This window comes from Podarcis vaucheri, assembly GCF_965113315.1.
Source record: "Podarcis vaucheri genome assembly, chromosome: 5".
Lineage (NCBI taxonomy): Eukaryota > Metazoa > Chordata > Lepidosauria > Squamata > Lacertidae > Podarcis > Podarcis vaucheri.
Genome location: NC_138763.1, coordinates 82517317 through 82530405, shown reverse-complemented (window position 1 = coordinate 82530405; position 13089 = coordinate 82517317). Strand labels below are relative to the sequence as shown.

At 44.0% G+C, this 13089-nt stretch overlaps 1 protein-coding gene and 1 long non-coding RNA gene across 7 annotated transcripts in view; one reads left to right on the top strand and one right to left on the bottom strand.

Moving 5' to 3' along the window:
• Positions 1-3738, bottom strand: part of LOC309532376 — a 31291-nt gene extending 27553 nt beyond the window's left edge. For both annotated transcript variants that reach the window (XR_014219828.1, XR_014219829.1), the window contains exon 1: positions 3581-3738. This is a non-coding gene — a long non-coding RNA (uncharacterized lncRNA). The remainder of the gene's footprint in view (positions 1-3580) is intronic.
• The window catches only part of SH2D4B (SH2 domain containing 4B), a 93555-nt gene that overhangs the window by 36918 nt on the left and 43548 nt on the right, over positions 1-13089 (top strand). For all 5 annotated transcript variants that reach the window (XM_082222477.1, XM_082222476.1, XM_082222479.1 and 2 more), the window contains exons 4-5: positions 4747-4894; positions 12325-12535. In XM_082222477.1, the coding sequence (XP_082078603.1) occupies positions 4747-4894; positions 12325-12535 (359 nt within the window). The remainder of the gene's footprint in view (positions 1-4746; positions 4895-12324; positions 12536-13089) is intronic.

Here is a 13089-nt window from a genome sequence, read left to right as displayed (position 1 = left end):
AAATTCTGTAATGAAAAGTGAACCTGGGGTTGATTTCAACCCTGGTTTTGGTAGGAAGGCTAGAGGAGGAACAGGAAATTACTTCTTATAGCATCAGAACTGAGCTGTGCATTATAAAGGACAACTTTTTTATTATTATGCACATATCTCCTTTGACTTTAATTAAAACTCTCTCCATGCTTGAAGAAGGCAAACAGTTTTCTTACTAGGAAATAATTCTCTTCCAGCCCTCTCAGGGCTCCACCGTAGTTTTTGCTGGTATGCCGTTACTTGATTAACATAACAAATATAAGAGGATCCTGTAGAGAGGCATCTATTATGTGACAGGTCCCATTACCATTTGCGGTAGATGACATCTGTTTTATGACTGTAAAATGGGCATAACGTTCACACTCTATGAGTAACAATGTCTCAATGGAACCTCAGTAATGAAAAAGTTCTGCTAACACAAATGTATGGATTCCAGCTCCAGTGCCATGGAAAAGTCCACACCATTGTTCTCTTTCAGACTTGTGTAGAATAGAAATGTCTTCCAGGGGCCATGCCACATTTTTAAAGGAATTTTTAAAGCACTGATTTCTAAACTGTATTCAGGGCACACTAGTTAGGGGAGCTGAACATTTTCAAAATGAAACTGCCATGTTGACTACAAGGGTGGACTTAGGTATTATGGCACCCTGTGCAAGGCCAAAATTTGGTGCCCCACTCAGCCCTCACGCTGCCTTCCCAAAGGTGGGTAAAGAGGCAACCGGCTTTGGGAAGAATGCATGAGGGCTCCGGCAGGATCCTAGTGCCCTCCTACTTCCTTCTCAAGGCTGGGAAAGTGCTAATGAGGTTTTGGGAGGGGGGGACTATAGGACCCTGTCAGAGCCTCACACCTTCCCAAAGTCCAGCGCCTTGCTTACCTGGCTTTGAAACAGCAAGTTCTTGGCTCAGTGTCTAAATCTGCCCCTGTTGAGTACATCTGCCACTATATCTACAACTAATCCAGAATGCGGCAGCTAGACTGGTGACTGGGGGCGGCCTCCGAGACCACATAACACCGGTCTTGAAAGACCTACATTGGCTCCCAGTATGTTTCCGAGCACAATTCCAAGTATTGGTGTTGACCTGTAAAGCCCTAAATGGCCTCGGTCCAGTATACCTGAAGGAGCGTCTCCACCCCCACCGTTCTGCCCGGACGCTGAGGTCCAGCGCTGAGGGCCTTTTGGCGGTTCCCTCATTGTGAGAAGCAAAGCTACAGGGAACCAGGCAGAGGGCCTTCTCGGTAGTGGCGCCCGCCCTGTGGAACGCCCTTCCATCAGATGTCAAAGCCATAAACAACTACCTGACATTCAGAAGACATCTTAAGGCAGCCCTGTTCAGGGAAGTTTTTAACGTGTGATATTTTAGTGTATTTTTGGTCTCTGTGGAAGCCGCCCAGAGTGGCTGGGGAAATCCAGCCAGATGGGTGGGGTACAAATAAATTATTATTATTATTATTATTATTATTATTATTATTATTATTATTATTATTATTATTATCTGTAGGAGCAGATAAGCCACATGCAGCAACCACTGTCCCATGTTAGGGGAGGGGAGGGACATAACCTTTAGGAAGGATGTTCTGTAGGCTTCCTTATGCAACCTGTTCTATGGCTGTTGCCCAGAAAGTGGAGGTTGTCTCTAGACCATGACTAACTGGAAGGCTGAAGGCAATGAACTGGGCTATCCCAAAATTGTGAGAAGGACGTCTACCTATTATTCCTAGAGATGATAAAGAAGCTAACTAAGTTTTGCATTGTGTCGAGTATGCCTCAAATATTTTTCCCCTGGGCATTAAAAGGTTGAGGAACAACTACTTTAAAAGGAGAGACCCTCTTAGGGTTTGGCCTGGAAACTCTGCAGGGTCTTGTTAACTTTCATGGATCTCATCAGGCACCAACATCCTCTGTAAAACAAGTTGCCGCGTTCCCAACTGATATAAACGGCAAGTACGAAATTTCATGAGGCCTACTTAACTGAAGCTGAACGAGATGTCGCCCTTATAACGGTATTCAGACCACCTGGAAAAACACTTTGATTACCCCCCAAAGGTACAAAGTTGCACTCTTTCTAATTTTATATTCCTTGAATATCATAATTGCCTATAATTAGCAAATTGCTTACTTTATTCCAGTCATTTTTGAAATGTCATTGGGCAGAAACCATCTAGAGAAACCATCCTTGTGAAGCCTGAGACACCTGCCTTTGTTTATTTTCTTCCCCTCTCCTTACTAATAGAAAGTGCCAACTCTCCTTAACTGTATTCTTAAATAAATAAAAATGCTTGTCTCTGAGCAGTGAAGCAACCTGAGCGCTTGCTGGTATTTTAAAGGTCAGGAAGAAACAGTGTAGCATCTTCTTTTGAAAGATCTTTGAATGTTGACAGTGCTAAAACTCCCACTACGCACCCATCATCTCTCAAGGTGCAACAGCGCTGAGAACCAAGCTGTAGAGAAACAAAAAGGCAACGCTCTTCATAGAAACAAAGCGATTTCTTAAGTCTCCTGTATTTCTCTGCTGTCAACAGCTCATCTGGTTTGTGTGGATGAGCAATTAGTGGGAACTTTTATGACAAACTGCGTAAAGAGTTAGGGCACACTCCTGACTTTACATTTGCACAGATATAAATGTAGCTCATTTATTTGTCCTTGTTTGAAGCAAGGCCCTGTGTCTGTCTTGTCTTTACTCAGTGGACTGCCCCCATCTTGTGCAATGGGACTTACCGTATATACTCGTGTATAAGCCGACTTTTTCAGCACATTTTTTTTATGCTGAAAAAGCCCCCCTCGGCTTGTACTCAAGTGAGGGTCCCACCCCTTTCGGGCTGCTTGTTCTTCCTCCACCGCTGCCGCCACCAGCCTCTGCCTCTCGGTAGCACCCTAGGTAGGCAGGGGGATGGGCTGGGGGGGGAGAGAAGCCCCCTCTGCCGTGTGCGCATGTGTGCACACACTCCAGCCCACCAGGAGGTTTGTGGTGTGGTGAACCGGCTTATACACGAGTCAATAAATTTTCCCGGTTTTTTGTGGCAAAATTAGGTGCCTTGGCTTATATTCGGATCGGATTATACTCAAGTATATACGGTGATTTCCAAACAATAGGATTGTTTTCTCTCCAGAAAGTCTTGGACAATTAGAGAAGTGAGAGGCTGCATACTTCCTTTCCAGTATTTATTTATTTGCTCGTTGTTCTCATTTCCCCCTGCTTGGACTACTGCAATGTGCTCTACATGGGCTACCTTTGAAGGTGACTGGGAAACTGCAATTAATCCAGAATGCGGCAGCTAGACTGGTGACTGGGAGTGGCCACCGGGACCACATAACACCAGTCCTGAGAGATTTGCATTGGCTCCCAGTATGTTTCCGAACACAATTCAAAGTGTTGGTGCTGACCTTTAAAGCCCTGAATGGCCTTGGTCCTGTATACCTGAAGGAGCGTCTCCACCCCCATTGTCCAGCCCGGACACTGAGGTCCAGTGCCGAGCGCCTTCTGGCGGTTCCCTCATTGCGAGAAGTGAGACTACAGGGAACCAGACAGAGGGCCTTCTCGGTAGTGGCACCCGCCCTGTGGAACACCCTCCCTTCAGATGTGAAGGAAATAAGCAGCTATCTTCTCTTTAAAAGACATCTGAAGGCAGCCGTGTTTAGGGAAGTTTTTAATATTTAATGCTGTATTGTTTTTAACACTCGATGGGAAGCCGCCCAGAGTGGCTGGGGAAACTCAACCAGATGGGCGGGGTATAAATAATAAATTATTATTATTATTATTATTATTATTATTATTATTATTATTCTCCCCCAACAGGACTAGACTGGTATGCCACCAACTACTAACCGTAGAAATTCCTGCCCCACAGGTAGCCAATGTTATTTTGGGAATAAGCAAGAGGAAGCCTACGCATCCCTGTTGATGGGGACTCATACCAGAGCAAATTCTCCCCATAATAATACAAAGCTGCATTACATCCCTTATTATTTTGTCCCACAGGCAGCAGGTCTCCAGCATCTTAAACTGGGACTTCCCCCAGTCCTGCTATGCAAATGGTTGAAACTGGGATTTTTGGCATGCCAACTGAGAGCTCTGCTATGGAGCTATGGGCAGCATTCTGGACTGAGAACATTTAGGGCAGGGATGGGGAACTGGTGCACTTCCACCATCATGGCCATGCTGGCTGACGGGGATGGACCACAGGCTATCCATTTTTGATTTAGGGTTTTATAGGGTATTGTGGGCACTTTGAACCAGTTAAAAGTTTCTAGATGTTCTTCAAAGGCAGTCCCATGCAGAGAGCATTGCAGTAATCCAATTTGGAAGTTACCAAGGTATGTATTTCAGACAGCCTAGTGAAAAAATTAAAAAATTGTCCAGTAGCGCCTTAGAGACCAACTAAGTTTGTTCTGGGTGTAAGCTTTTGTGTGATTGCACACTTCTTCAGATACAGTCAGCCTAATGAGTTAACTAAGGGCAAGATATGCTGTTAAATGGGTTAGCCACTCACACTTGATCAATCAGAGCACCAACAATTATTATTATTATTATTATTATTATTATTATTATTAAAAAATCTAATGTGTCACCAATCATAGTGCAGGATGGTTTGGCTTCCCACAGTAGAGTTGTTAAGAATCCTGCCAATGAAATGCTTTGGGGAGTCATAGCATGTGACACAGGAAGTTTCCTTATTTGCTGTTTGATTCCCTCCATCCTTTTTTTTTGTTTTTTTAGAAAAGAGAGGAAGAAGAGAGGCAAAGAGGTGAAGAGCAGATACGGCAACAGGAGGAACGCAGAGCTCAAGAGCTCTACCTGAGCCTCAAGCAAGCCCAGCAGTATAGCCCGCAGAATGAAAAGGAAGACCATGAATGGGAAGAACAATGTGAGTCAATTTTAACCGGCAGAGGGCTTTAAATGATGCCGAGATCTTGGTTTAGCCTGAGAAAATGGCAGTGTGATGCCATGCGATTTGTGAGCTGGGCCTCGAATGGAAAGCATTGTGATCCGGAAGAACTGGTAGGATTACGAAGGACAAAAACACGGTGCCTTTCTAAATGGCTCAACAGGAAGAAAGAGCTTTGATAGCTTAGATCAGGGATGGGGAACCTGTGTCCCTTCAAATGCTGATAACTGCATTTCCCGCCACCTTGACCTTAACACCATTGGTCATGCTAGCCGAAGCTGATGGGAATCTGGAGTCAGACAACAAGAGGAGTGGGGGGTTAGAGGAGCAACACCTCTCCTGTTGATCTTACAGGAATTTTAACACAAACACTTTGCTCCAGTATTTGAGCTTTCAGTGTTGTTTTTGCTGGACTGATGTGATTTTCTGCGTATTTTCCATTTTCCTTGGTGAGTTCTTGTTTATGAATCTTGTGCTAGTTTATTGCTACTTACTGGGTCTCAAAGAATACAAAACAAATTAGTTGGCCCAATAAAATGCATAACCACCTTATCTCATTTCATTTTCATTTTTTGGTTTATGAAGAATGCTAATAAAAAGCACCAGAAAAAAGCAATATGAAAGTGAATTCTATCTGCATCATCACTGTATTCCCTACTTTAGTCCTGGAAGATATATATATTGGTGTGTTGAGAATCCTATTCAAGGACACTGAAACTAGTAGTAATAAGTGGAATTTAGTGGCTTTAAACCTCAAACTCTAGCCTAATTATTTAAAAATTATTAAAATTATTTAATAATTAAAAATTATTATTAAAAAAAAAACCAACAGAAGATGAGTAAACTTTTGTTGGGGCTGTACCACTTCAGACTGCAGGTACGGTTCACATGGTTGAGAAACCATGCAAAAAGATATTAATCCTGCATGGTTGAGAAACCATGCAAAAAGATATTAATCCTGCACTTTATTCTTAGTATTTCTGAGTTGTCTGTATCTAAGGTCCCATCTGCACTATACTTTTGAAGCAGTATCATCCCACTTTGTACAGTGGTTTCTCTTGAGGCAGGCTTCCTCAAACTCGGCCTTCCAGATGTTTTTGGCCTACAACTCCTATGATCCTTAGCTAGCAGGACCAGTGGTCAGGGATGATGGGAATTGTAGTCTCAAAACATCTGGAGGGCCGAGTTTGAGGAAGCCTGTTGAGGAAACATAGGAACCGTAGTTTCTTAAGGGGGATGAGAGTTGTTAAGTGACCCCTATTCCACTCACTGAGCTATAAATCCCAGAGTGGTTTAATAATTCCACCTATCTCCACAGTAGTGTGGTGTTGAGGAATAGGGCCAGCCCACTGCCAAAGCAGTCCCTGTGCTGGGTCTTCCCACCAGAGGGAGATGTAACAGGCCTTTCCCTTTGGCTGGAAAGATTCCAGGTGAGCCTGCCGGCCAGATTGGCCAATGGATTGGTTGCCTGATTGACCCCAGGAATAAAGGTGGGCCCACTGCATATCTTTCTTGGGTCTCCCACCGTCCCTCCCGATTGTTGTGCTTCAAACACCCACTTCAGTGGGTAGGTTGGATCTGATCTTGCTATAGATGAAGTTGGTTGCCATATTCAGAGCACCAGGGAGGAATTTCACTACCTCTGGCAAGGGAGGAGTAAGGATGCATGCAAAATGCCAACTTGATTGTTTTTATGTGCTTAACAAGTCCAAACTGGCATTCCCAATATATAATGTTGTGCCCCGAGGCCCCCAAGCCCTTTCCCAGTAAATAACTTCAGACGGACACATAATTTTAGTTTAAGTTTTGGGGCAAAATTTAGGCCACAGCTTTATTGATTACAAAATAAATTGAGCAGTATTGGCCTAGGCATTGGTCAGGGACTATAACTGACTCCTGCCTCTCTGGCTGGCAGTCTGAAATGGTAAACACCAAACGAGGGGGCAACATCGGTGAAGATCGATTGAAGCTCACCCTGGGGTTCCTGTGGTCCTGGCATGGCCCTAGCCCCTCAAGCGGACTTTGGACGAGATCCAGGACACCCAGATTCCTTTAACCTATTTCTGGAGGGGCAGGTGATGGACACACCTCCCCTCCCGCACATTTCTATAAACCAATGCCTAACCGCCAAACCTTACAAAGTTCTGACGATTGCTAAGGGGGTAGGCGAAAACCAAGTGGCTAAAGCCAATCTGCCAAATGGAAAAATTCCTACCCAGCCCTTGCTCCAAAGCAGGAGACCCAATCCAAAGCAAGGCCAAAGCAGCAGCGCCTAAAATAGGGAGGGAGGGCGGGTGTTCAGCAGCGTGAAGCAAGTGCCCCACCCCCATTGTGCTGCTGCATTTATAGGTCCCCAGGATCGTGCCACTCACCCCATTGGCCCAAACAGCCAAGCGCGATCCCGAGGCCCAACAGATAAGGCTTGGGCCACGCCTAGCAACAACACAGCCCGTGGGGGTGGCTGAAGGGTCCCAAGCGCAACCACGACCCTCGATTTAGGAGGATCCCATTTGTCGTCCTTCTGATTCCCTTTGTGTCGTATTTGTTTAGACTGCAAACTTTTGGCCACAGGCTCGTGATTTGTTTTAATTTTCTGCTGTGATCTGGTTAAATGTTAAACACTTTACAAAGTAACAACCAAAGTAACGCTGCCTTGCGTTGAGTGCCGTTGTGAGTCTCAGTTGTGTTATAGCAGGGACCACATTATCTATGAATACAACCTTATTCATAGAATTTGGAATAATTTATTGAATGTCAATTACCTAAGGACTGTGACCTGCCATTCATATGAGATCAGGTCACTTTGAACCAAATTAATTTTGCATGTGACAAATGATATTCCCATTAACTATGATTGTACCTGGCTTCTAATCAATGGGGGTGGGGGGTGGGATACTGATTATTTCAGGAATAATTCTAAGCCCTGTTGCTGAAAAGGAGATACTGTCTCTTGAAGCAGACTTGGAAGGAACCTTAGTATTGGGATTGCCTGATTTCTGTCATTGGGGTTACACAGAATAATAGGGTTGGAAGGGACCACAAGGGTCAATTAGGCCAGCCCCCTGCAATTCAAAAATCTTTTGCCCAACGTGGGGCTCAAACCTGTCACCCTGAGATAAGGAGTCTCATGCTCTGCCAACTGAGCTATATCTGCATGTCACGTGATTTCTGCCCTTTTATAAGTGATCCTGTGTGGATATATGGGGGAGTGGGGAGACAGGAACTTGGTAACTGTAAAATAAAATATATCTTCAATAATAGTAAAAAGCCTTATCTCATTACTTGAGAGAAGTGGTAACTTTTTATCACCACTGAAAGGGGAGGTCTAGACCTAAATGAGAGACCACTGACCCATTTCTCCCTCCTAAGAAAGAAGGATGGCCTTCTTGGAGGCTGCTCCCAGATCGTGGAACTCCCTTCCATGGGAAGCTAAGCTGGTATCGCTCTGGTTTGCTTTCAATAGCAGGCAAAGACTGTTTTGTTCTGACAGGCATTGGCAACTAACTGGCAGAGTCTTCTGAGGGTGGGTGTTTTATTTTTGTTTGTGTGTATGTTTTTGTGTTTTGTAATACAGTGGTACCTTGGTTCTCAAACACCTTGGTACTAAGACAACTTGGAACCCAAACACTGAAAATCCGGAAGTAAGTGTTCCGGGTTGCGAACTTTTTTTGGAAGCCGAACGTGCTCTGTTTTGAGTGTTGTGCTTCCAGTTTGAGTGTGATGCTTCCATTTTGAGTGTTATGCTAAGGTTTGCCTGATTTTACTATTTATTTTGCGGTTTTGTGGCTCTTTTGTTTTGTTTTTGTGACTGTGTGGAACCCAGTTCAGCTACTGATTGATTGATTGTGTGACTCCAGTACATTGTTTATTGCTTTCATTTTATGGATCAATGGTCTTGTTAGATAGTAAAATTCATGTTAAATTGCTGTTTTAGGGGTTGTTTTTAAAACTCTGGAGCAGATTAATCCATTTTGCATTACTTTCTGTGGTAAAGCACGCCTTGGTTTTGGAATGCTTTGGTTTTGGAATGGACTTCTGGAACGGAGTAAGTTTGAGAACCAAGGTGCCACTGTAGAATTTTATTAGAGGTTTTTAACATATTAGGAAATCAAATCCAAGCTCTCTTATACAAAGATAATAAAAGGATCAAAAGAAAAGAGTAATATAGAAAAAAAGAAAATACGAAATACAATATTCATGATCCTCATAAAACACAGTTATATCTATCTATAGTTCTCTATCACCATTTTATATCAATCTCCCATCCATGTTTTCAATGCTGGTTTTACTTGGGTCACACTTGTTTTCTTTTTAATCTATCTGTTTATTGTGTTTTAACTTATGCTGTGAGGAGTCTTGTCCCATTACTGAAATAACACCTCTGGTCCTTGCTTGTATCTCAGGCTTGTGCCGTCTTATGATCCAAGACTGTATGGACTAATCATGCCCTGTTGTTACCCCTCAACTGTATGGCAATGCCAACCTGGCTTCTGTCCACCAGCATCAGAGGCCAGGAAGATGCAGCGATGTCAGTGTTTGCGTCGTTTTGCTATTATGTGCTGACTGCGGGAGCCAAATTATCCATTAGGAGCAGCGCCAAGTCCCATCATGTCTTGCCACCACCAAGTCAGCGGCTGTGCTCAGCAGTGCCAGGGGTCGGGGGGGTCGAAGAGGTGCATTGCTAGCGCAGCTGCTGTGGAGGGTGAACGTTGCAATGATATTGATGACACTACTAATTTATTTAGTAGATGGAATTTCCAACAGAATGGGGATTCATCTCATCATCCCACCGCTATTTATTGCCAAGTCAATAGGCGAAGCATTACTAATTTTAGTGTTCGGTTTAATTCACTGCTGTGGTTTCTTTCGTCATGCCAAACAAAGAACAACACCATTCTTCTATAGGTAATTGAAATATATAGCCTGCTAGTGCTAAAAAAAACCCTATGTTACATGGGCATTTCTCAAACGTGGACACCAGCGCTTCGTTTCATTGCTGGGTCCAAGCAAGGTCTGGCATGATAACATTCGCCCAGCCAGATTCTTCTGGTTCTCACAAGTAAGACGTGGTGGTGATGGCTTCCCTCTTGACCCCAGTAGGGAGCTTATAGATGAGACCCAAGCCCACTGTCCTGAGGGCGAGATGGCCCCCTGGCCACAAATGGCTGCCTTATGCTTCTTTGGAGAAAAGCAAAACATTGCACTTGTGAGCACGCTGGTGTGATCAAGGCAACACCTGACTTTGGCTCTCACTTGCACTCCTGGAGAGATGTGTCTGTTCGTAGATCGCACAGAAATGCATGGTGGTGTGCAATTTCTTTCCTCTGCACACATGGCACCTGTCATAATGATGGGCATTTTGCCAGTGCACGGATAATAGGCATGCACTACTTGAATTTTCATTGATGCGATCTCAGCTTGCGTGTTTTCCTGTTTTCCAAGAATTATCCCCCCTTCAACTGAAGAACAGAAACATACCATGCAATGTTTGCAGTCAAATACCATTTCTATCTTGAATATTTATTGTGAGTTGTTCCCAAATTAGCTACAGACCAAGGACTATTAACAAGCTAGCAGCTGGAGCAAATCATTAAAAAAATGTGATGCATATTCATGTGACATTCTTATAATATACATCCAAGCCTAGCCCTGTGACTCACTGCTCTTCAGAAAAGCAAAGGAGGCCATAAAATATGGAGATCTCCTAATCTGTCCCAAATGATGCGACTTGCTCAAGTTCATTCCCAACACAGTAGGAATTCGTTCACATCTTTATCAAAGAACTTGCGGTTAGAAATCCTATCAGAGCAGCCAATATGTTTTGCTGTTAGGATTATTCTGCACTTGTTTTTCCTGTGCCAGTAATGCATTCTCCATTTTGGACCCTAGCCCCAATTTCTGTCTACATTTTTTCCCCAATGAAATTTTGCCTCATTTACTCATTTATTGCATTCATACACTGCTTTTCTGCCACGGCACCTAAGGTGGTTTATAATTATAAAATACCAAAGCAAATATTTGGGATAAAATATACAGCAACAGAATCCTCTCAGGATGACTGATGGTCCCTTCAGGACCTGGTAGCAACATTCAGAGAAGTGCCCGTTTCATAGCAGAGCTGCAATTTGGTATGTGCGTTAGTTCAAGACATGTGAATTAGGCAGGTTCATATTGAATTGAAAACAGATCCCCCATTCCCCCCAATAGGAAAGATGCATCCTGGTTGCTAAGGGAAAAGGAAGGACAAACTATGGTGATCCCAAACACTATAAAATAAAACAGAAGCAGGAAAAATGTACTAAAGGGGAGGCAAAGATGCAGCACTTTAGCACCTCAGGCAGTGATGTAGCATGTGTTGCTGGTGCCCAGGGCAGGCAAGCTGCTGACATCTGCAAAGCGCCCCTCCCACCAGAGCCAAGTGGGGGGTCTGTCTGTCCTGGGAAGGCCCCAGCCAGCTTCTGCAGCCCTTGGTGGGTGAATCCCTCCAACACCCACAGAGAGGAGCTCTGGGCTGGGCTTGCCTGCCTTTCTCTGTCCATGCCCACTCACTGTGAACCTGGGCTGCTCAGCTGCCTTCACCACAGTGGGATGGGGATCCCTGCAGAAACCGGCACTTGCATGGGGGCACCTGGTTGTGTCACCTCAGAATTTTGCATCTGGGGCCATGGCCCCCTTGGCCCCACATGCTATGCTACTGACCTCAGGAATTCCTACTGACTGGCATTAAAACAATTCACTTGTGAATCACAGTTTCTGACTTTACTCACTGGCTGAAAACACAGGTAGAAGCAGCCAGGCTGGCTCATTTTACAGAATAAATCATTTAGAAAGGCGCTTGCACATTTTGGTTCCATAACTTTATCTTTAGGAGAGCTAGAGGCTTACATTTTTTTTAATGGAAGAACAGATTCTTGAGCATCTGCCCATGGGTGCCAATGAAGGTCTTTTTAGTGCCCACGTGCACTGTGTTGGCAACTCCTGCTCTAAACCCACAGTTATATTAAAAAGTCTCTGTACGGAAAAAAGCAAGCAAGCTGGTAAGGCGAGGTGAGCATGTCACTGTGGCTTAGCCAAACAATATAGAGTTTGACCCTTGGTGCCTTATTTGTGGAATGTTATGTGTTATTTTTCTATTAGGTACAGAAGGTCTTCCAGCCTCACCTTGATGTGTTGGGATTCGATGGCTTTCCATGTTGCTGACATGTTATCACTCAACTTAGAACTTGAAATATGGGTCCCCCCAACAAAATTTAAAATTTGGCTTTGTAATTCGGAATTTATGTGATATGATTTAATTTGATGTGATTGGCCAGTTAATAAAAATTATTTTTTTAAAAAAGAACTGCATGTTCTGGCTTGCCGAAAAAGCAAAGACACTCTGACGAGTCTCTCCTTCCTCATCCCTACAGTACGTCGCTCAAAAGCTGCGGATGAGGAAAGGAGCCATAAAGCACGCCGGGCCCGGGATGAGTACCGGCGGCAATCCTTGCGGGCAATCCAGAAAGGAAAAGTGGCAGGTCTCAGTAACCTGTTCCAGGCAGCTGGTCTGAATATCGAGCCAGAAGCAAAGCTGAATGACGCCTGTCCCATTCCAGCATTCACCATGACGGTATCAACCAGGTTTGTTTGTATTAATAAGGCGACCCAGGCCTGATTGACATGTTATGACTCCTATATGGAGGCTGTTGACTCCTATATGGAGGCCTTTTCTGGTTTCCCCTTGGGAAGGGGCAGCGGAGGAAGCAAGATTCTCGACAACACTGCTCTGGAATGCACTCAGAATTAAATGGCAAACCAACAATTTTAAATATCAGTGCATTTTAAGGTAGTGGTTCCTTTTTGCAGAGAGTTGATCATGTCCATATGTTACAGCATAAACAATCAATCTTGGGACACCTGAAAAACTAACTAATGTATTATGGCATAAGGTTATGTGGATTCCCTTTAGATGCCTCTTAATTATACCAATGTCATCAACAAACTGGCACCTTGTTTATTTTTATTTATTTTTAAGCAGAGGGATCTGCTTAACATTAAGGAGTAACAAGCTCTTCATGTTGGCACATTGTGTTACCTCCAGCTATGACAATGCCAACAATAGTCACTGCTTCAATTTTTTTAAGCAGGGGAATTTACTTAACAGCAAGGAGGTATAAATCCTGTACATTCTTCAG